The following is a 21,090-nucleotide window of genomic DNA, read 5'->3' as shown; positions in this document are numbered from 1 at the left end:
CTCACTGACCAGCAAACCTGGCGTACTCAGCATGGCAGAAACGACAAGAGAGACCCTGCCTCAACAAGGTGGAAGATGAGGACTCCTGAAAGTTGTCCTTTGACCATCACATGTGCACACATGCACACACACACACACACACACACACACACACTAAAAGAAATCTTGTAGTTCCAGGTCTGCTATCTAGGACATGTAGTATTGTGATGTGAGCTCCTTTAAGCTTGGATAGCCCCACTCCTGTGACCTTCCATTTCTAGTGCACTTGGTCTTTCTCTTGTGCTGGGTCTGCTTGCTGCCTGCAAGTTTAACTTCCTGGGGTCCCCAGTGCATCTTTAGCATCACTCCCATAGCCTCGCACTTTGCCCTCTCAGGGGCCGTTGGCAGGAACTCCCTCCTAGACCTTTCTTTTACATCTGGGTGGAAGCCTCTGTGGCTCCATAACGCTTGTACTTTGCATGCACAACCAAATCACAGACAATCACAGGGCCTACTACCAGCAAGAACAGTAGCCAAGTCTCCTTCGACCTTAAACATATTTGCTTCTGAGTGCCTAGGAGGCTGAGCTGGTGAAAGAAACCCTGGGAGACAACTAGGGATGCCTGTGTAAGGTGTTCCTGAGGCAGAAGTCCTCTCTTCTCAAGGAACAGTCATCAAATGAACCTACTTTTTTCATGTCTTTGAGCCTGCCATGACTGGATTTGGCCAGTTCCTGAGATGCAGATTTCCTATTGCATCATATGCATGATTGATTGATGGTCTCCTTTTTGCTGGTGTTTATTTTGGGTTTTTGAGACAGGGCCAGCCCCATAGTTTCAGCTGGCCTGAAACTTGATATGTAGACCAGGCTGGCCACAATCTCACAGAGATCTACCTGCCTCTGGCTGGGTGCTGGGATTAAAGGCATGTGCCACCAAGCTCAGTTATGTGGCCTCTTTTTAACACTCTACCACTTCACATCAGTGACTCCTTAGAACCAGCCTTTCACAGGCTTTTCTGACCAAGCTACGTTTTTCATGTCTTCCACCCTGTTCCTGATTTCACACTGTCACACTGGATGATAACAGCCATCAATAGCCATGTCACAACCTGGCTGGGTTGTCTTGATTTAGTCCCTCACCTTTAAAATCTGCCTCCGACAAATTCTCAACACATGGACAAAAATGTAGAATGTTACAGCTTTCTAGGGCTTCTCTAGCTCAAAGCACCAACTTTTCCAAATTCTTACCACAAATTAGTTCTAAAGCCTTCTGAACCACATTGTGTCACTCCAGCCATGTTTCCTCCACTTCCTAGTATCAATTTTCTGTGTTAGATTTTGTGTCACTGTGTCAAAGCACTTGACACAATTTAATGAGGGAAAGATTTATTCGTGGGCATGATTCCACAGCCCATAATCCTTAGCTCTGTTGATTCTGGGCCCTTGGTGAGGCAGAGCATCATGGCAGTGGGAGCACGTGGTGGAGGTTACTCACCTCACAGCAGACACCTGTGAGCACTGAATGAGGCAGGGAAGTGGTAGTTTCTGATGTGGCACAAGGAGCCTTTGCTATTTGAAACTCTGAGAGTCCTGCTTAAAAAGGTGAAGCAGGGAGCTAGGGAGATCATCTGCTCAGCTGTTAAGAGCACTGGCTTCTCTGGTAGAGGACCCGGGTTTGGGTCCCAGCACTCACATAGTGGCTAACATTAGTCAGTGAGGACAACAGATAATATCTCTTTTTTAAATATAATATTTTAAAGATATTTATGTGTATTTTGCCTACATGTAAATAAGTGGACCAAGTGTGTGCAATGCCCATGGAGTCCAGAAAAGGGCACTGGATCCCCTGGAACTGGAGTTAAGGATGGTTGTTAGCCACCATGTGAGTGCTGGGAACTGAACCTGGGTCCTCTACACGAGCAGCCAGTGCTCTTAATATTAACTTACTATTTTATTTGCTGGTGTGGGACTCATTTGCTTCCTTAAAAATGGATCCTGGGAGCTGGAGAGATGGCTCAGCGGTTAAGAACACTGGCTGTTCTTGCAGAACACCTCAGTTTGAATCCCAGCACCGACATGGCAGTTAACAAGTGTCCATAACTCCAGTTCCAGGGAATCCGACAGCCTCCTCTGTCCTCCGTGGGCATTGCATGACATGGGCGCACTTACCTACATGTAGGCAATACACACATACACATAAAATAAAAATTAAAAAAAAAAAATAAGGCTCCTGGACGGTAGCTTTCGGGCTGCAGTCACACAGCTTCCTGTCTGTCTGTCCTCTTTCTGAATGACTTAGAAAAGTATAACCAGGGCTGGAGAGATGGCTCAGTGGTTAAGAGCACTGACTGCTCTTGCAGAGGACCCAGGTTCAATTCCCAGCACCCACACTGTGGTTACGAACCATCCTTAACTTCAGTTCCAGGGGAATCTGAAGCCCTCTTCTGACCACCGCTGCACTGCACGACACAGGCGCACTCACATACATGCAGGCAATACACTCGTACACATAAAACAAAAATAAATAAAATATTTTGAAAAGTATAACCTCTCGGTCTCTTCTTTCTAGCTTTTTTCTAAGCATGCTTTCCGTAACACTTTGGGCTTCCTCAACATTGTGGGCTCCCTTACTCTTTTCCTAAAGCTCCCCTCCCATCATGTAGCTGCCAGTCCACCATGTCTGACCCCCATGGTGGTTTAAACTGCATGGCTTTTTTCCATTTCGCCTTCATTCTCCTCTTCCGGGCAGCTGTAGAGATTTACAGCTTGTCAGCCCTGGGGGTTTTTTCTTTTAAACTCTAATAAAATAAGCTTCAAACCTAAAAAAAAAAAAAAAGCTGCAGTTTTCCCACCACTTTATCTCATACCGTGGATGGAAGAGAAGATACCATTGGGTACCCAGGCTGAAAAATTCCTTTACTTGGGTTTTTGAGGACTCCCTGGGCCTGGGCCACTGGGGCCTTAGGACAGTGTCCTAGCCTTTTAGAACTAGAGAGACTTACAAGTCCTGAAGGGACAACTGGTATTTGGGAGGCCAACTGGACTAGAAATTCTTTGACAGTGGTCCCATTTACTCAGTGACCTTGGGTGATCCCTAGTGGCAATGTGTAGCAATATCCTTTTTTTTTTTTTTTTTTTGGTCTTTTTGAGACAGGGTCTCCCTGTACCCCCAGCTGTCCTGGAACTCACTATGTAGACCAGACTGGCCTCAAACTCACAGAGATCCGCCTGCCTCTGCCTTGAGTGTTGGGATTAAAGGTGTGCGCCACCACACCTGGCTTTTTGAACTTTTCTTCTTGAGACAAGGTCTCCCTGTAGCTCCCGCTGGCCTAGAACTTGCTATGTAGACCAAACTGGCTTCAATTTCACAGAGATCCATCTGTCTCTACCTCCCCTGGAACTGGAGTTACAGACAGTTGTTAGCTGCCATGTAGGTGCTGGGAACAGAACCCAGGTCCTCTGCAAGAGCAGCTAATGCTCTTAACCGCTGAGCCATTTCTCCAGCCCTTAAGAAAAGATTTTAACTTAGGTTTAAGTATAACGTTAAGGGGAAGGGAGGGAGAGAGAGAGTCAGAACGAGCTGGGGTGCTTAAGAAAAGGACAGCCCATATCTCAGTATGGGTGTGCACTTCTCAGGAGGCACGCTTATAATAACCATGCATACCATTTTGGTGGCTTCTGAAGTTTTGTTTAAAAGGTTTCTAATGAACTTTTTTTTATCAAAGGAGATCCTTGGATATTTCCCGAGAGGCACTAGACAGGATTACAAGATGATGAAATAAAACCATAAGTCAAAGGGTGAAGGAATTCTTACTGTGCTGGGTCACAAGGGAGCTATGGCATGTTTTGACTATAGGCAAATTCATAATATTGTTTGAAGGGTTCTTAGAAAATTACAGGTTTATACCTGGGAAAATAGTAAGGTTAAACTCAAAGGTCATAAACTTTTGGGTCATAAACATGTTTGGTTTTCTGTTTTGTTTTTTCTATTTTGCTATTTTACTTTTTTGTTTGTTTGTTTTTGACAGGGTCTCATTGCATAGCCCCTAGCTAGCCTGGAACTCACATGTAGACCAAGCTGGCCTTGAACTTTGAGTAATTCTCCTGCCTCTGCCTCAGTGCTGAGATTATAGGCATGTGCCACCACACCATACTCTAATTTTAACATTATTATTTGAAACAGCTCTATATAAAAAATAATATTGGAGGTTGTAAAGATGGCTTAAAGGTTAAGAGTGTTTGCTGCTCTTGCAAAGGCCCTGAATTCGGTTCCCAGCACCCACATCAGGCAGCTCACAACTACCTGTATGTAACTCCAGTTCCAGGGATATTGGACACTTTCTGGTCTCCACAGGCACCTGTACAAATAAATAAGTAAACAAACAAATATCCAAAAAGAAAGCCAACAAGCATTAAAAAAAAAGAAAATTGGCTCTGTGTAGGCAGTCTTCGTAGCAGATTTTGTTAATTGCGCTGGAATTTTTGACTCTCAGCTGGTGAGAAATTTCAACCAGACTCCAGAGCAAGGGACTTCTTTTCCTTTCCATGCCCCCTTAATTTCCTTTTCTGTCCTATCCCTATCCCCATCTCCATGGCATCAAATGTCACACAGCTTTCATGATGTTACTGGACCATAGCTCTCATTGCCCCCACCCCCAGTGCTGTTGACATCTGTCCTCTTCTATGCATGGAGTGTTCCAGATTTCTGCTACTGCACGTGCTTCTTCCTCATGAAGTGCTGTCAGGCCTTCCTGGCCTGTGGTTCCTCTGGGCCGGGGATCGGGGGTGTAGTTGCTGAATTGCACTCATGCCTGGTTGCTGTTCAGTCTTTCTATCATCTAATGCACGCGGATTCTCTTCCCTCCATCTTTACCAGTGTTTGATATTACCTCTTGCTCTCATTTTTGGCTATGTGATGGGTATAAAGTGGCTTATAGTTTTATTATTTGCACTTTTTTCTCAATACCAGTCAGGGTGAACATATGTTAATATACAGTATTTGGGACCCTGTCTCAGGAAAAAACAACAAACCCACAAACAAACACAAAAGATGCAATTTAGAACTGGATTATTCGGTCCTTTTTCTTTTTGTTCCCTCCCAGTTCAAAATGCTTACCTCTCTTCCCGTTTCTCTCTTTTTTTGAGGCAGGGTCTTATATAGTCCACACTGACTTCAAACTCACTAGGTAGCTAAGAATGACCTTGAACTTCCAATTCACCAGTCTCTACCTCTCCAGAGCTGGGATTACAGGCATGTGCCACCACACCTGGTTTATGGATAGTTAGGGATCAGACTCAGGGCTTTATGCATGCTACGAAAGCACTCTCCCAACTGAGCTACACCACCAGTCCCTGTGTCTATTTTGTTAATCAGCTAAGGTATTTGCATAGGACAGATAATTCTGTATTATCTGTTCATTTATTTTATACTCTTTGTAGAATAAAAGTTTCTTTGAAGGCCAGCAAGATAGCTCAGTAGGTAAAGTTACTTGCCACCAAGTCTTGTGACCTGAGTTTGGTCTTGGGGATTCACACGGTGAAAGGAGAGAACTGACTCCCACAAATTGTCCTCTAACCTCCATACACATGCCATGGCAAGTACATGCTCACATACATACGCCAAGTAAATACATACATAAATGAATGTTTTTTTAAAAGGAGGGTGAGAGAGATGGCCCAATGGGTTAAAAGTGCTACAAGCCTGAGGAAATGTGTTTAAATTTTGGCAAAGCGTATTCCATTTCAGTGAATTTATTCATAAAATAAAAAGCTTGTGAATGCTGCCAAATGTCATGAGGACAAAGCCAGAATTCTTGTCCCTCGGCTGTCCTCTGAGTATGCTGCACAGCGCCTCCCATTGGCTTGTGGCTTATTTTATTTATTTATTATTTATTTATGTATATGAGTTTTAGGTCTGCATGTATGTAAGTGCACCCATGTTGTGTAGTACCTACAGATGCCAGAAGAGGGAGTCAAATTCACTAGAACTGTAGTTACTGGATACCATATGGATGCTGGGAACCAAACCTGGGTCCTTTGCCAGTGCTCTTAACTGCTGAGCCATCTTGCCAGCCCTGGCTGTGACTTTTAAAAATATTTTATTTATTACTTTTGTTTTATGTGTATGAGTGTACTGCCTACATGTATGTAAGTGCACCCATGTTGTGCAATGCTCATGGAAGTCAGAAGAGGGTGTCAGATTCCCTGGAACTGGAGTTATGGACAGTTGTTAGCCATCATGTGGTTGCTGAGACCCAAACCCAGGTCCTCTGCCAAAGCAGCCAGTGCTCTTAACCACTGACCTGTCTCTCCAGGCCCCAGGCTTAAGATTTTTTGTCATCTTTTTGAGACAAGGTCTCCCTGTAGCCCCAGCTGGCCTGGAACTCACTATGTAGACCAGACTGGCCTTGAACTTACAGAGATCTGCCTGCCTCTGCTTACCAAGTGTTGGGATTGAAGGTGTGTGCCACCACACCTGGCTGACAATGTGTTTTTTAAATTTATTTTTATATGTATGAGTATTTTGCCTGTATGTGTGCAAGTGTACCCATGTAAGCAGTGTCCAGAGGCCAGGAGAGGGTGTCAGATCCCTTGGAACTGGAGTTATGGACCATTCTTAGCTTCTATGTGGGTACTAGGAACCAAACCTGGGTCCTCTGCAAAAGTAGCCAGTGCTCTTAACCGCTGGGTCATCTCTCCAGCCTGACAGTGCTCTTTAAGCAGAAGGCTTGTCTGATCTGTGAACCTATCATACACAAGTGCTTCTCTAGGTAGCTGTTTAGTGCCACCAAGTCTCAGGGGTTTGGAGCCCTAAATGCAGAGTGCTGCCTGACAAATGGGTGAATCCTTCATGTCCCTGTCCCTCAGCCTCGTGCCCCTTGCTGTGTCCTTATGGGATGGCTGGATAAGTAGAAACCCCAGAAGAGCTATGATCCCAGGAAGACCCCAGTGTGGCACACAAGGCAAGCCCTCCTCCCCTGGACACAGTCCTCCCCTTCTAGCCTACAGCTGGAGGGGGTGGGCACCTTCCTTCCCACTCTGGGCTGCTGGTCTCTCACCAGACTTGAACATATGAGGGTGTGATACACAGGCCAGCGGGCAAAGGGCAGTTCCAGGGACTAACTGGGGTGTCTGACCCAATGGCATAGCTTAACTCTCACATGGCTGGCCCCCAATGTTAGATCCTTCCTTCCCGGCTCATATCTGATCCTGGGTTCTTGCCCCATTGAAAGCTATACCAGGAACTGGAGCTAAGGGCAGCTGTCTGTGGTCAGCACACAGACAAGAATGCACCCTGAAGGCTTTCCTTCTGGGCCTCAGTTTCCCCATCTGAGCAATGGCAACTTGGACTTGAGTCCTGAGCCCTTTTGGCCCTAAGACCCTGGTTTGGGGGATGTCACTGGGGGCAGAGGGGAATGCTCTGGCCTCCCCTCTGGGTCTCAATTTCCCCATTTGTACAAAATTTTATGTAGCTGCTGGCCCCTTTCCTTAGCATGCTACCAGACAGCCCGATACACAGATCTGCCTGAGAAAGTCCCACTGGGGAGTCAGTCTGTCTAGGCTCAAATCCTGTGCTGGACCTGTCCCATGCCTCTCTGTTAAGTGGACATAGTTAGAGCACTCTATAGGGTGGTACTACATGTCTCATTTCACAGGAAGTGCCCTGTAAATGCCGAGCAGCCTCTACACTTCCCCCACGTAGTTCCCTGTCCGGCCTATCTTGCTCACCAAGAGAGGCCAACATGTCATGCAAATCTTCCTTGTCAATGAAGCCATCACGGTTCTGGTCGATCATATTGAAGGCCTCCTTAAACTCCTGGATCTGGGACTGGTCAAACATGGTGAAGACATTGGACGTAGCCCGCTGGGGCCGCTTCTTGGTGGTCTTGGCCTTGGCCCGCTTGCTGGACATTTTGGCTTTGGGTGGGCAGGGCTTTCCTGCAGAAAGGAGTGTGGGACAATGACCAGAGGCCTAAAATTGTCCTGCCTCCCCCTGATGGCTTTCAGTTCTAGCCTTGGCATTCAAGGTCTCCCACAGGCTTGGGCCTCCAGCCATCCAGTTCTTTACAAGAAATGCCTGTGAGCTATGATCCTTCTGAGTAAGTTCCTCGATTTTGCCTGGTCTGGGAACAGGAGGACAGGGTGTCCTGTAGCAAGGATGACTTAACTTAGTGGCCGGAGAGCTCCTGGAGTGGTACTGGGCATAGAATAAACTAATTTCGCTATGTCTGGGTGAACCATTAGGATTGGCTTGGTGCCAAGAATTAAGGTGCGCCATATACTTCCTGACTATCTCTGAGTGACAAGGGGGGTTCTGCTGGGATGAGAGGAGGGGGCTAAGCAGCAGCACTGCATTCCTGACATTCTCTTGTCCTGATCCAGTCCTCCCCCAGCCCTCTGTTACCCCATCTACTACCCTCCATCCTACCCCAGGCTCTGGGCTGTGAACCCCAGCTGCCCTCCTCAGGGAACCTGACTAGCCCCAGGTGGGTGGTAGCTCCATCCTGGGCCCTTCATCACTTCTTGGGCAGTGAGGCTCCCTAGGCTGAGCCCTCAGGTCCACCTAGATCTGACCTTTTGACTTCCAGTCAGCTTTTCCCATCCCATCAAAGGGAGACTTGCACTTATCACTTTGAAGCCCTCAAAGTTTCCTGCTGCTCCCCCCAGAGAAAATCTGGGTTCCAGCCTGACATTCAAGGCCCCAGTGAGTTCCCCCAGCCCCTCTGAGCCTGGCCCTCCTCACTGTGACCCTGTTGATGACAGAGGGCATCCTTCCATGATGATCTCTGGTGTTCCATAGCCACTCCCAGGCCTTCCTTCCAGACCCTCTTCCACAGCATATCCTACTGCAACCCAGTTCTGGGGTCCTCAGCATGCTGTTCTCCCATCCTTGCCTTGATAGCCAACACCTGCAGACCGTCTCCCTCATCTTACCACTAAGGCAGCCCATAGCAGCAAGCTAGTAGATGCCTGCTGTTTAATGGAAAGGCTGTGAGCTTCACTGTAGATGGGAAAGAACTCTCCCTGAACCCATCATAGCTTATAGGGACAATGCATCTCAAGACCTAGTGTCTCCTTCCCTTCAAGTGACCAAGGTCCTAATGTGGCTGCCCCTTCTTTCCTGTGCCCTTTGCCACTCGGTCCAGAGCCTCTTCAAGACCTCTTTTGCACTTCCCTGCAGTGCACCCCAAGCCACTTTCAGTCCTCTGTCTCATGACCCTGTTCAAGTCACTCTAGCTCTAGCATGTCCCTAGGGGCCGCATCTGCCTGTAGTTTTGAGACTATAGCTATGTAAGGCCCATTGGGCCTCCATACTACTCACCAGGCCTTGGTGTTTCTTGCGGTGCTGGATAAATTGACAGAAACCCTTCTCACCCACAACCTGGATGGAAGTTGGTAGGACTGAAAGCAGGAATGTTGTTCCCTTCCTCTCCTGTGACTTAGAGCCCAATCCTTCCCCAGCCCAGTGTCATCTGGGAACTTGGACTCCTGGCATGCACAGAGGAGTCCACTGGACCCAGCAGAGGCCATGACAGTCACCACTATTCCCGGCCCCTCTTGTCTGCAGACCCAGAGTAGGTATGGCCAGGATCCCCCAGCAGGCACTGTGGGCCCTCGGTGGTCACAACCGCCACATTCCTGCCCTCTCCTGCCATGTATTTGGGGCTATACAAGGCTGTCCTGTCCATCCCTGCAATCTTGGGAAGCACTGGCCCCCAAGAAGGGAAGTGCATGCCTATGAGAGAGTCAGAAGCGAGTTGAAGCCAGGACACCTTGGTGTCCTTGAAGCTTTAGCAAAGAAAACATTTGTGCTAAGAGGCACAAGGTGGCATTCTGGCGGCTGAGGGGCCCAAAAGCTGTGGTTAGGCAGTTCCTAGGCTTGGCTGAGTGACTGGGGACAGGGACAAACTAGGCCCTTACCTCTGGAGCCATATTCTTCCCTTTCCTGGGGTTCAGACAGCTGGAACTTGACTTGGTCATAACTAGACATCTACCTGGGCAGAAGCCAGACCAGGCCTGTGCCCCTTACCCATACTAGTCCCCATAGCTGGGCAGTGTCAGATGTTCTGCTCTTAAACCAGCTCATCAGAGACAGAGTCACTCCCTGTCCCTGAGAGCAGACGATCAGAAGGGCTGTGAAGGACCAACACCTCCCCATCCTTGTCTGGGCCCCTAGGAGAGAAGTCCGGTAGGGTGCTTGTTAGGAGCCCCCTACCCAGACACACCTGAGCAAATGGCCCAGAGAGGGAAAGCCTGGAGTGAGTTCAAGGCACATAGTCTTCGGGGTGTTGTGGAGATAGTTACCATCCCTCTCTCCTGCTCCAGGGTCAGCGAAACCTGTGCTCTGGAAGTGAATGGAACATAGCAGGGCTGTTTCCTCCTGTGACACACATAAGTCTACTGGGTCCAGGAGTCGTGGCAGACCCCTCCTGGCATCTCCGCACCCAGGCAGACTGTTTTCCCTTGCCCAAGGACCAGTTTTACAGAGCTCAGTGCCTGTCCGACCCCAGCCCACACCGCTATGCATTCCGGCAGCCGCCGGACATCCCGGTCCGCAGCCCCCAGACGGCCGGGTGGGCTCGGCCATACCACCTGCTGTAGACGCACTAGCCCGGGCGAGGGCTTCCACCTGGTGCGAAGACGGCGCTGGCGGGTGCCTGGAGCCCGCTGCTTGGGAGGCTCTGGCCTCAGCTCCGCGCGCCGGGGGCGGGGTCCGCACCGTGAGGCTGCGCTGCCTTACAAGGCAGAAGAATGTGAGCGTGGAGGGGCGGGGGGCGAGGGCGGGGCCAGGCGACCTGCCCGGCCTTATTTGGCCTCCGCTTGCAGGTCAGGAAGGCCGGGAGCCCCTGGACCGGCTCTTCGTCACCGTTGCCTGCGTGTGGGGCGTGGAAGCCGGGTGAGAGGTCCCCGGTTCTCATCCCATCTTCCCCGCTGCTCCGCGCGTCGGTGGGAAGACCGGCTCCCACACCAGGCCAAGTATGGCCTTTTTCCATAGAAGAGGCGTGTCGCAGAGGACCGTCCATCAGACGTTCCCTAGCGAATTGGCCAGTTACAAAGCTGCGGGGCCTGCGATGGGTTACTGATGCAGGGCAGCCTCCGCCCAGGAAGCGCTGGAGGCGGTGATCTTCGGGGAGCCCTGGAGGGGAGGCTGAGAAACCCCAAAAGCCAGCCAAGACATGGCAGCTCTGAGCAGAAGGGTTGAAAGGCCAGAGAGGCAGGGGCAAGGCCGACACTGGGCACCAGTGAGGAGCTACTAGAGGAGACCAGCCAGGGATGGGGGCCCACGCCTGTAGTCCCAGCGCTTAGGAGGCTGGGGCTGTAGGATTGTCAGCTTAGGATACAGGGTGCGTTCCGGGTCAGTCTGAGCTACAGAGTGGGACTCTTGTCTCTAAAATAAATAAATAATAAGCTACAGAGTGGGACTCTGTCTCTAAATACATACATACACACATAATAAGTAAATACATTTATTTGTGAAGAGGGGGCTCTGTGGCAGAGGACAACTCAAGGGAAGTCATTTCTCGTCTCCCACCTTTTGTGGTTCTAGGTCTCAGAATCAGATTGTCGGACTTGACAACAAGCACCTTTACCCACTAGGCCATCCTGCAAGCCCCGGCTCCAAGGATTTTGGTGAGAGCACCCAGAAAGAGATGTCACTTTCTAATATGGGCATAGTGGATGTGGGTGGAGCGGGTTTGGGAGAGATCAGTTTTGTCTTGGATTTATTAATTTTTGAAAACTTGTTTTTTATGATTTAAACATTTTTTATGTGTATGAATGCTTAGCCTGCATGTGCACCTCCCTCATGCAGTGCTCTTGGAGGCCAGAAGGCTGCCGTCAGATCCCATGGAACTGGAGTTACAGATGGGTTATGAACCACCATGTGGATGCTGGAACTGAACCTGGGTCCTCTGCAAGAGCAGCAGGTGCTCTTAACTGCTGAGCTATTTCTCCAGCCCTGTAAACTTTTATTTTTAAATAATCTCAAACATATGATAACGTTATAAGAATTACTCAGAAAATCCTTCCTGTTTCTTAATCTATATTCTCCAGTTAACACTGGACTGTCACTCTTTCCATGTGTAAATATATTTATACCCCCAACACTTGAGAGTAAACTGCATATACCATGCCCTTTATCACTACACATATTTTATTTATATTTTTAAGATTTATTTATATTTTTATTTATGCGTACATGGAGTAAACTGCAGATACCATGCCCTTTATCACTACACATATTTTATTTATATTTTTAAGATTTATTTATATTTTTATTTATGCGTACATGTGTGTCTATGCCATGTGAGTACAGGTGCCCACAGAGGCCAGAAGAGGGCATTGAATTCCTAGGAGCTGCCTGATATGGGTGCTGGGAAGTAAACTCAGGTCCTCTGGAAGAGCAGTAAGTGCTCTTAACCACTGACCCATTACTCCAGTCCTGACATACAATTTTTAGTATATCCTAAAAGGAAGGTTCTCTTACATATCCATAGCATAATTGTCAGAATCATGGAAAATTTTAATATTAATTTAGTTACCTAATTTACAACCACTATTTCAGTTGTGCCATATATCCCAGTAATGCCCTATATGAAAATTTGTTCTGGTCCAGGGTGTGTTGTTATGATTTTTTTCATCTCCAGTGTGTGTATGTGCAGGGGTGTGTAAAATGCATACCAAACTTGCCATTTTATTTATTTTTTTAATTTCCAAATTGTGTATATGTACATGTATGTGTATCGAGGGGTATGTTTGTGTGAGTGCAGGTGCCCCTGGAAACCAGAAAAGGGTTTTGGGTGTCTTGGAGCTGGAGTTACAGGTGGTGTGAGCTGCCTGATGTGGGTTCTGGGAACTGAACTTGAATCCTCTGCAAAAGCCGTTCTTAGCCACCGAGCCATCTCAGCACCCATTTTAATGATTTTTAGATTATATTATTATTGGGACTGGAGAGCTGGTTCAGCAGTAAGAGCACTGACTGCTCTTGCAGAGGACCTAGGTTCCATTCTCAACACCCCATGGTAGCTAACAACCCTCTGTAACTCCAGTTCCAGGGGAATCCAATGCCGCCTTCTGCCCTCCACTGGCATTGCACGACACAGGTGCACTTGTACACATGCAGGCAATAAAAATAATAAAATTTTTTTTGGTCTTTTTGAGACAGGGTCTCCCTGTAGCCCCAGCTGTCCTGGAACCCACTATGTAGATCAGGATGGCCTTGAACTCACAGAGATCCTCCTGCCTCTGCCTCCTGAGTGCTGGGATTAAAGGTGTGCACCACCACTCCCGGCCCAAAAATAATAAATTTTTTAAAATTAAAAATTATATTATTGTGTGAGTATGATGTGAGGAGGTCACACATGCCACTGGGTGTGTGTTTAGAGGTCAGAGGACAACTGTATAGAGTCAGTCCTCTTGATCCACCTTTACATGAGTTCTGGTGATCTAATTCATGTTGCCAAGACTGTGCAGCAAACTCCTTTACCAACTGATCCAAATTGCCAGCTGGACAACTTTTGGGATTTTGCTGTTTATTTTACGTGCATGTGGGGGTTATTTTTTTAAAGATAGTCTCATGTAGCCCACGCTGGCCTCAAACTCACTATGTAGCTGAGGATGCACTTGAACAGCTCTGATTGCCCTGCCTTCACTTCCCAATGCTGGGATCATAGGTGGTGCTGGAGAATCAAACTCAGGCTCGTGTATGCTATGCAAGCCCTGGACCAACTGAGCTGTATCTCTAGCCCTCATGCTGGTTTTTTTTTTTTTGAGACATGTAGCTCAAGCTGGTTTTGAATTTATGGCAATCCTCTTGCCTCAGCCTTCTGAATGCTGGGTTTACAGGAATACACCACCATGTCTGGCAATAATGCTTTGAAATATGGCTATGCAAATAATCTCAAGTCTTGGGGCTGGAGAAATGACTCAGTGGTTAAGAACCCTGGCTGATCTTGCAGAGGACCTGGGTTCTGTAACCTGCACCCACACGGTAGCCAACAACTGTTTATAACTCCAGTTCCAGGGGATCCAGTGCCTTCTTCTGGCTTTCATGGGCATTGCATGCATATTGTACACTTATAAACATGCAGGCAAAACACTCATACACATAAAAATTTTTTAAAAATAAAATTTTTTGTTTGTTTTTGGAGACAGGGTTTCTGTATCGCTCTAGCTGGCCTGGAACTCATTATGTAGAGCAGGCTGGTCTCAATCTCACAGTGATCTGCCTACTTCTGCCTACTGAGTGCTGGAACTAAAGATATGTGCCACCACATCTGGCCTAAAATAAAATTTAGCCAGGCTAAGTGGCGAATGCCTTTAATCCTAGCACTCGGGAGGCAGAGGCAGGTGGATCTCTGTGAGTTCAAGGCCAACCTGGTCTATATAGTGAGTTCCAGGACAGCACCATAAAATGCCCAGGAACAGAACTGAGAACAGAAATAAATAAATAAATAAATAAATAAATAAATAAATAAATAAATAACAAAAAACAAATAACCTAAAATCCTGCTTTCTGTTCTTTTGAGTATACAAGTAGAATTTCTATGTCACTGCTGTTGCTGTTAATCAGTTTTTATTCATGATCATCATCTAACTCTGTACTCTAGCCAGAACTGGAGGGAAATAGGGGAATGTGGTACATAGCTTCAGTGTCAACTTGACACACCTGGGTTGAGGGAGCCTCAATTAGGGAATTGTCTCCATTGGACTGGCCTGTGGCCACATCTGTGGGGAATCTTCTTCATTACTGAGTGGTGTGGGAAGGCCCAGACCACTGTGGGTGGTGCCACGCCTGGGCAGGTGGGCCTGTGTTGCGTAAGAAAGCAGGCTGAGCAGGGACAGGGGAGCAAGCCAGTAAGCAGCGTTCCTCCATGGCCTGTGCTCCAGCTCCTGCCTCCAGGTTCCTGCCCTGAGTTCCTACCTTGGGTTCCCTGATGAACTGTGACCTGGGAGATATAAGCCTAATAAACCCTTTCCTCCCCAAGTTGGTATTGGTCAGAGTATTTTGTCACAGCAATGGAGAAACAAACCAGGACAGGGAAGCAGGAACCCTGGCCTGCAGTGAGAACACAAATGTTACAAGATGCTGAGAGCAGATAGGGTGGAGGCATGCTCTCCTGAGCTGCAGAAGGGCTGGTCTGGTGGTTGAGATAACACAGGTTACATGTATCAGAGTTGTCCGAGGCTGGCCATGTGAGCATCCTGCTTGTCCTGCCATTCCTGGACCCAGAATGACAGGACTTCCATGGTGTTCATGCATCTTTTGCCTTCCAGAGACCAAGTGCTTGCTATCCGGCCACTCAGACTTGTCAGTGTGGCCAAAAACCTACAGACCATTTGTGTTTGATTCAGCATTTGCCATGGTCCTGCATGCTTCAGGATGAAGTTTTTGCCATCAGTTTCTCCCTGCACACGAGCTTCTTACCAGTGCCACTCTGCCGTGTGACATCACCCTGGCACGTGAATCCTGGGATACTGTAAAAGGCTTAGAGCCAACTTCTTTCTTTCTAGTGCTCAGAGCATGAAATTGTTTGCCATTTTGGGAATTTTGTTTGCAAACAGTGCAAGGGCTTACAATGAATGGTGATGTCAAAGAACATCATAGGATTGACCATGGCTGCCAGAGAACAGTAATATCTGCAGACTATAATTCTATTTTTAATTTCTTTTTGTCTTTTTGAGACAGGGTCTTCCTGTAGCCCCAGCTGACCTGGAACTTGATATGGAAACCAGGCTGGCCTCAATCTCACAGAGATCTGCCTACCTCTGCCTCTCAAGTACTGGGATTAAAGGTGTGTGCCACCACGCCTGGCTTTTTAATTTTTTAAGGAATTGCACTAATTGCTTTCAGTTGAAGCTGTACCATTCTCATCCTTTCTGTTCATGTGTCTGTGTGTGTACACTGCATGTGTGTGAGTGCCCATGGAGCCCAGAAGAGGGTATCAGATTCCTTGGTGCTGGAGTTACAGCTGGTCTTGAGTCACCCAATGGAGGGTGCTGGGAACTGAACTCAGATCCTCTGCAAGAGCAGGAAGAACTGTTAATTGCTGGGTCATCTCTCTAGTACCCTGCCCATTTTCCATTCCTCTGGGTTCTGATTTCCTCACATTCATGCCAACCTGGTTATTTATATGATAGCAGTCACACTCACAGTGTGATGTAGAGTTTCATTGTGGCTTTGCTTTACACTTCCCTAGCCACTAACGTTAAGCACTTCTCCATGTGATTATTGGCTTTTGTATCTCCTTTGGAGAAATTATCTATTCAAGTTCTTTGCCTTCTTCCTTCGGTATTGAGGATCAAGCCTAGGGTTTTACATGTGCTAGGGGAATTCTCTATGAGTTACATCCTCAGCTGAGTCCATGCTGAAAATAACCTCTGTTGACTTGTTTTTCAGTTATGGGAATGCCTTATATATTTTGAATATTTATTATCAAATAAGTGATCCGTGAATAATTTCCCCATTCCATGGTTTCTGTTTTATAAAGGAAATTGGTGTAATTTGATGTAATTTTCATGCCATAATATTTACTTTCTGAGGTATACAATAATGGTCTTAGTATCTATGAAATCAACTATGGAATAATCATAACTGGGATTACAGAATCACCATCCCCAGAGGAACCCTGTATCTATTGTATGAATAAACCACATCCTCCTGCTTTTCCTCCTTCCCTCCATCCGTCCCTTCCTCTCTCCATGTTTCCTTCCTTTCTATGTTGCTCAGGCTGACCCTAAACTCCTGAGCTCAAGTGATCTTCCTACCTCAGTTTCCCTAGTAGCTGAGACTACAGATATGGGCCACTATGTCCAGCTAGGTATATAGTGTTGTTTTTTTTTTATTGACTTTTTGTGTATTTCACACTCTCTTAGTTTGTTTCTCCATTGCTGTGACAAAACACTCTGACCACTACCAACTTGGGGAGGAAAGGGTTTATTCAGCTCACAAATCCCAGGTCGCAGTTCATCAGGGAGCCCAAGGTAGGAACTCAGGGCAGGAACCTGGAAGAAGGAGCTGGAACACAGGCCAGGGAGGAACGCTGCTTACTGGCTTGCTCCCCTGGCCCCTGCTCAGCCTGTTTTTTAATACAACATAGGCCCACCTGCCCAGGGGCGGCACCACCCACAGTGGGCTAGGCCCTCCCACATCACTCATCAAGAAGATGCCTCTCAGATATGGCCACAGGCCAGTCCAATAGATGAAATTCCCCAATGGAGGCTCCCTCAACCCAGGTGTGTCAATTGACACTAAAGCTATCCAGCACACACACCAAAAAATCTTTTTTTTTGTTTGTTTGTTTTTTGGTCTTTTTGAAGCAGGGTCTCCCTGTAGCCCCAGCTTTCCTGGAACTCACTATGTAGACCAGGTTGGCCTTGAACTCACAGAAATCCGCCTGCCTCTGCCTCCCGAGTGCTGGGACTACAGGCGTGCACCACCACGCCCGGCAGAAAATCATCTTTATACTTCCTTCCCCTTTGGCACCCTCCCATAGCCCCCTCACTGGAATTTATACCATCTGTCATTTGTGTTAAGACCTATCATGTAAAGTTAGTGTCCGCAGAGGTCCCTCAGTGCAAGTTCATCAACTGGAATCTAGTCAGTCTATCTAGAATACCTCCCTTTAAGAAGATCAGCTCTTCCTCACCCAGCAGTAATCAGCTGACAATAATTCTTTGACTCAGATTGGGGCCTGCTGCTGATTTCCACAGTGCTGTGCTGGGTTTTTGTCTGCTTAAGTTTTCATGGGTCTTGTGCACACTGACACCATTGCTGTAAGTTCCTAAGAGAAGAGTCTCAGGAGAATGGAGGACCATTTCCGTATGGTCATCATGCACCTCCTCCTTGGCTCTTACAATCTTTCCACCCCCTCTTCTGAAATAGTCCCTGAGCCCTGGTTGGGTAGATTTTAATACAGGAGTCCTATCCAAGGACCCACACTCTGCAGACTCTTATTCTGAGTTTTGGTCATTTGTGACCTTTTGTATTCCTGGCCCTCTGTTGATGTATAGTTTTTAAAGCCCTCATTAGGGGTAGTTGATATAACTCAGCTGTGCCAGCCTGATGACCTGAGTTAATCCCTGGAACCTACAATGAAAGAAGGTAATCAACCATGAAAATTGTCCTCTGACCTCTGCATGTAAGCTGTGGTATATTGCCCCCCCCCCATTTACACATGCTTACACACACAGATCACACATACAGACACATGAATTAAATAAAAATGTAAAAAATAAAAGGAAAGTGGCTGGGTGCATTAGTGTTCTGTTACTATAATACCTGAGATAATCACGTTAAAAAGAAAGTTCACTCGACTCACGGTTTGGAGGTTCCAGTCTCTGATCAGTTGACTCTGTTGCTCTAGGCGTGTGGTGAGGCAGCATGCCATTCTGGGAGCATGTGGTAGAGCAAATTCCTTCACTTCGTGGGTCTGGGAACAAGGAAGGAGCCAGGGCTGCACAATCCCCTTTAAAGGCACACCCCAATTAGTGAAGGACTCTGGAGTAGGTCTCACTTAAATGGGCCAATAGCTCCACCTGGGGTAGATTTTGGGGCAGCATTCAACATCTAGGCTGAAGCACTGGGCCATTTGGTGGCCATGCTTGTCCTTTTCCCATTGTTTTCTACACTGCTGCACCATTTTCCGTTCCCAACAGTAATGTATGACAATGTGTGATGACTCCAGTTTTTTTTTTTGTTTTTTTTTTTTTTTTTTTTTTTGGTCTTTTTGAAGCAGGGTCTCCCTGTGGCCCCAGCTGTCCTGGAACTCACTATGTAGACCAGGCTGGCCTTGAACCCACAGAGATCCGCCTGCCTCTGCCTCTCAACCACAGGCGTGCGCCACCCCGGTTCCTTTTTAAAAAATATTTTTATTGTTTTAAAATTATGTGTGTCTGTGTGTGGATGTTTGTATGAGTGCAATGCCTGAAGAGTCCAGAAGAGGGCACTGGTTCCCCTGGAGCTGGAACTACAGGAAGTTGTGAGCCAGGAACCAGGGACAGACACAAAACATTTATTTTTATTATATCCCAGTTGTATATAGAGATAAACTGGTGGTCCTCCTGAGTGCTGGGATCACAGGTGTGTGCTACCACACCCAGCTAAGATATAGTTCATTATCTGTACAGTTTCAGGTGCTGTATGCATCAACGTCACTGAAGTAATTTATTATTTCGACAATTCTTTTTTGGATAATCTTAGGATAGTCTATATAAAAATTATATTGTCTAAAAATAGCCTCAAAAATATTGTATGTTTGTGTGTGTGCGTGTGTGTGTGTGTATGTGCATGAATGTGTATATGTACACCATGTGCATGGGAGCCAGAAGAGAACTAGAGTTACAAGTGGTTGTCAGCCACCATGTGAGTGCTGGGACTCAAATCCTGGTCCTCTGCAAAAGCAGCAAACACTATTAACTGCAGAATCATCTGTCCAGTCCCTATTTTAATTTAAAAAATAATTCCTTCAGGCTGGAGAGCTGGTGCAGCCGTTAAAGGATCAGGCTTACAACCAACAGACAAAAATTAATTCCTTGCCTAATTGCCCTGGCTGGAACCGAACCTCCAGTTCAGGGTTGAATAAAACTGGAGAGGGAAGACATACTGGTCTTAGTCCTGACTTTTGTTGTTGTGGGTTTTTTGTTTTGTTTGTTTGTTTTTGCTTTTTGAGACAGGGTCTCCCTGTAGCCCCAGCTGGCCTGGAACTCACTATGTAGACCAGGCCGGCTTTGAACTCACAAAGATCTGCCTGCCTCTGCCTCCCAAGTGCTGGGTTTAAAGGCGTGCACCACCTAGACTGGCCTCTGACTTGCTGTGATTGGCCTTAAACTTCTGACCCTCCTGCCTCTGTAGTACTGGGATTACTGGCATGCATCACAACACTTGGCTTTTATTCCTGATTGTAAGGCCAGACCTTCAGTGTTTTACTAGTAAATGATGTTAACTGGGATTTTTTTGCAGCGGCTCTTTATAGCTTGAGGAAAGTCTGTTCTGTTCCATTTGTTGAGAATTTTAGCATGTACAAGTATGCTCGGTTTTTTAAAAATATACTTATTTTATGTGTATGAGTGTATTGCCTACCTGTGTGTAAGTGCACTCGTGTTGTGCAATCTCCTGGAACTGGAGTTATGGATGGTTGTTAGCTGCCATGTGGGTGTTGGGAAACCAAACGTGCATCCTCTGCAAGAGCAGTTAATGCTCTTAACCACTGGGCCATCTTTCCAGCCCTGAGTATGCTAGGTTTTGTCAAACACTTTATTTCTACTGAGCTGTGTTTAGCCTCTGGATGCCGAAGTGCTCCTTGGTATCTCTTGACATTTTTTGTTTTGTTTTTGCTTTTTTTTTTTTTTTGCAATTCTTTTGGTCTTTTTCAGACAGGGTTTCCCTGTAGCCCCAGCTGGTCCAGAACTCATTGTATAGACCAGACACAGAGATCCACCTGCCTCTCCAGAGTGCTGGGATTAAAGGCTTGTGCTATCATGCCCAGCCAACACTGACATTTTGTAGCAGCCAGGCTAGTGACTATGTTCTATGTTCTCCTGAGTAGCTTCTGGGAATGCATTTTATTATTTATTATATATGTATGTATGTATGGTGTGTGTGTGTGTGTGTGTGTTTGGGTGATGCACATGCCATGCTGTGCATGTGGAGGTCTGAGGACAACTTTGTGGAGTTGGCTCTCTCCTTCCTCCTTTACGTGGGTTCTGGGGATTGAATTCAGGTTTTCAGGCTTTCGCTGTAAGCACCTTTACCTCCTTTACTTGCTAGGCTGTCTTGCCAGCCACCCCCTCCACCTTTTAAATTTTTTATTTGAGAGAGAGAGAGAAACATGGAGATCAGGGAACTTTCCTATGTTGGGCTTTTCCTTCCATGGTAGGTTCCAGAGTTCAAACTCAGGTTATCAGGTCTGTGTGTCAAGTGCTTTCATTTGTTGAGCCAAGGGGACTACATTTTGACAGCAATACCACAGCAGAATATTGTGCCTCCCAGTGCATTTAGTCAGAAATGCCTAATAGTTGCCCCCATTACTGTGATTTAACTGGGACCACCTAGTCAAGGCAGTGCCTGTCAGGAAACGTTCAGTGTTCAAGGACATGGGTTATAGATTTAG

General features: G+C 46.8%; 2 protein-coding genes across 2 annotated transcripts; one reads left to right on the top strand and one right to left on the bottom strand.

Annotated features, from left to right (window-relative positions):
• Window positions 1-7,555: 7,555 nt before the first annotated feature.
• Window positions 7,556-10,748, bottom strand: Myl9 (myosin light chain 9). Its single transcript, XM_008840795.3, has 2 exons — window positions 10,611-10,748; window positions 7,556-7,918 (listed from the first exon to the last, which is right to left on the bottom strand). The coding sequence occupies exon 2, from the start codon at window positions 7,890-7,892 to the stop codon at window positions 7,593-7,595; it is 300 nt and encodes a 99-aa protein (XP_008839017.1). The 5' UTR covers window positions 7,893-7,918; window positions 10,611-10,748; the 3' UTR covers window positions 7,556-7,592.
• LOC115071658 lies at window positions 10,503-15,366 on the top strand. Its single transcript, XM_029567217.1, has 3 exons — window positions 10,503-10,957; window positions 11,529-11,674; window positions 15,257-15,366. Exons 1-3 carry the CDS (start codon window positions 10,503-10,505, stop codon window positions 15,364-15,366), a joined length of 711 nt encoding a protein of 236 aa, XP_029423077.1.
• Window positions 15,367-21,090: the final 5,724 nt, after the last annotated feature.

This window comes from Nannospalax galili, unplaced genomic scaffold (assembly GCF_000622305.1).
Source record: "Nannospalax galili isolate Female #2095 unplaced genomic scaffold, S.galili_v1.0 scaffold221, whole genome shotgun sequence".
Classification (NCBI taxonomy): domain Eukaryota; kingdom Metazoa; phylum Chordata; class Mammalia; order Rodentia; family Spalacidae; genus Nannospalax; species Nannospalax galili.
The sequence above is the reverse complement of the archived record's forward strand: the minus strand, read 5'-3'. Positions and strand labels throughout refer to the sequence as shown.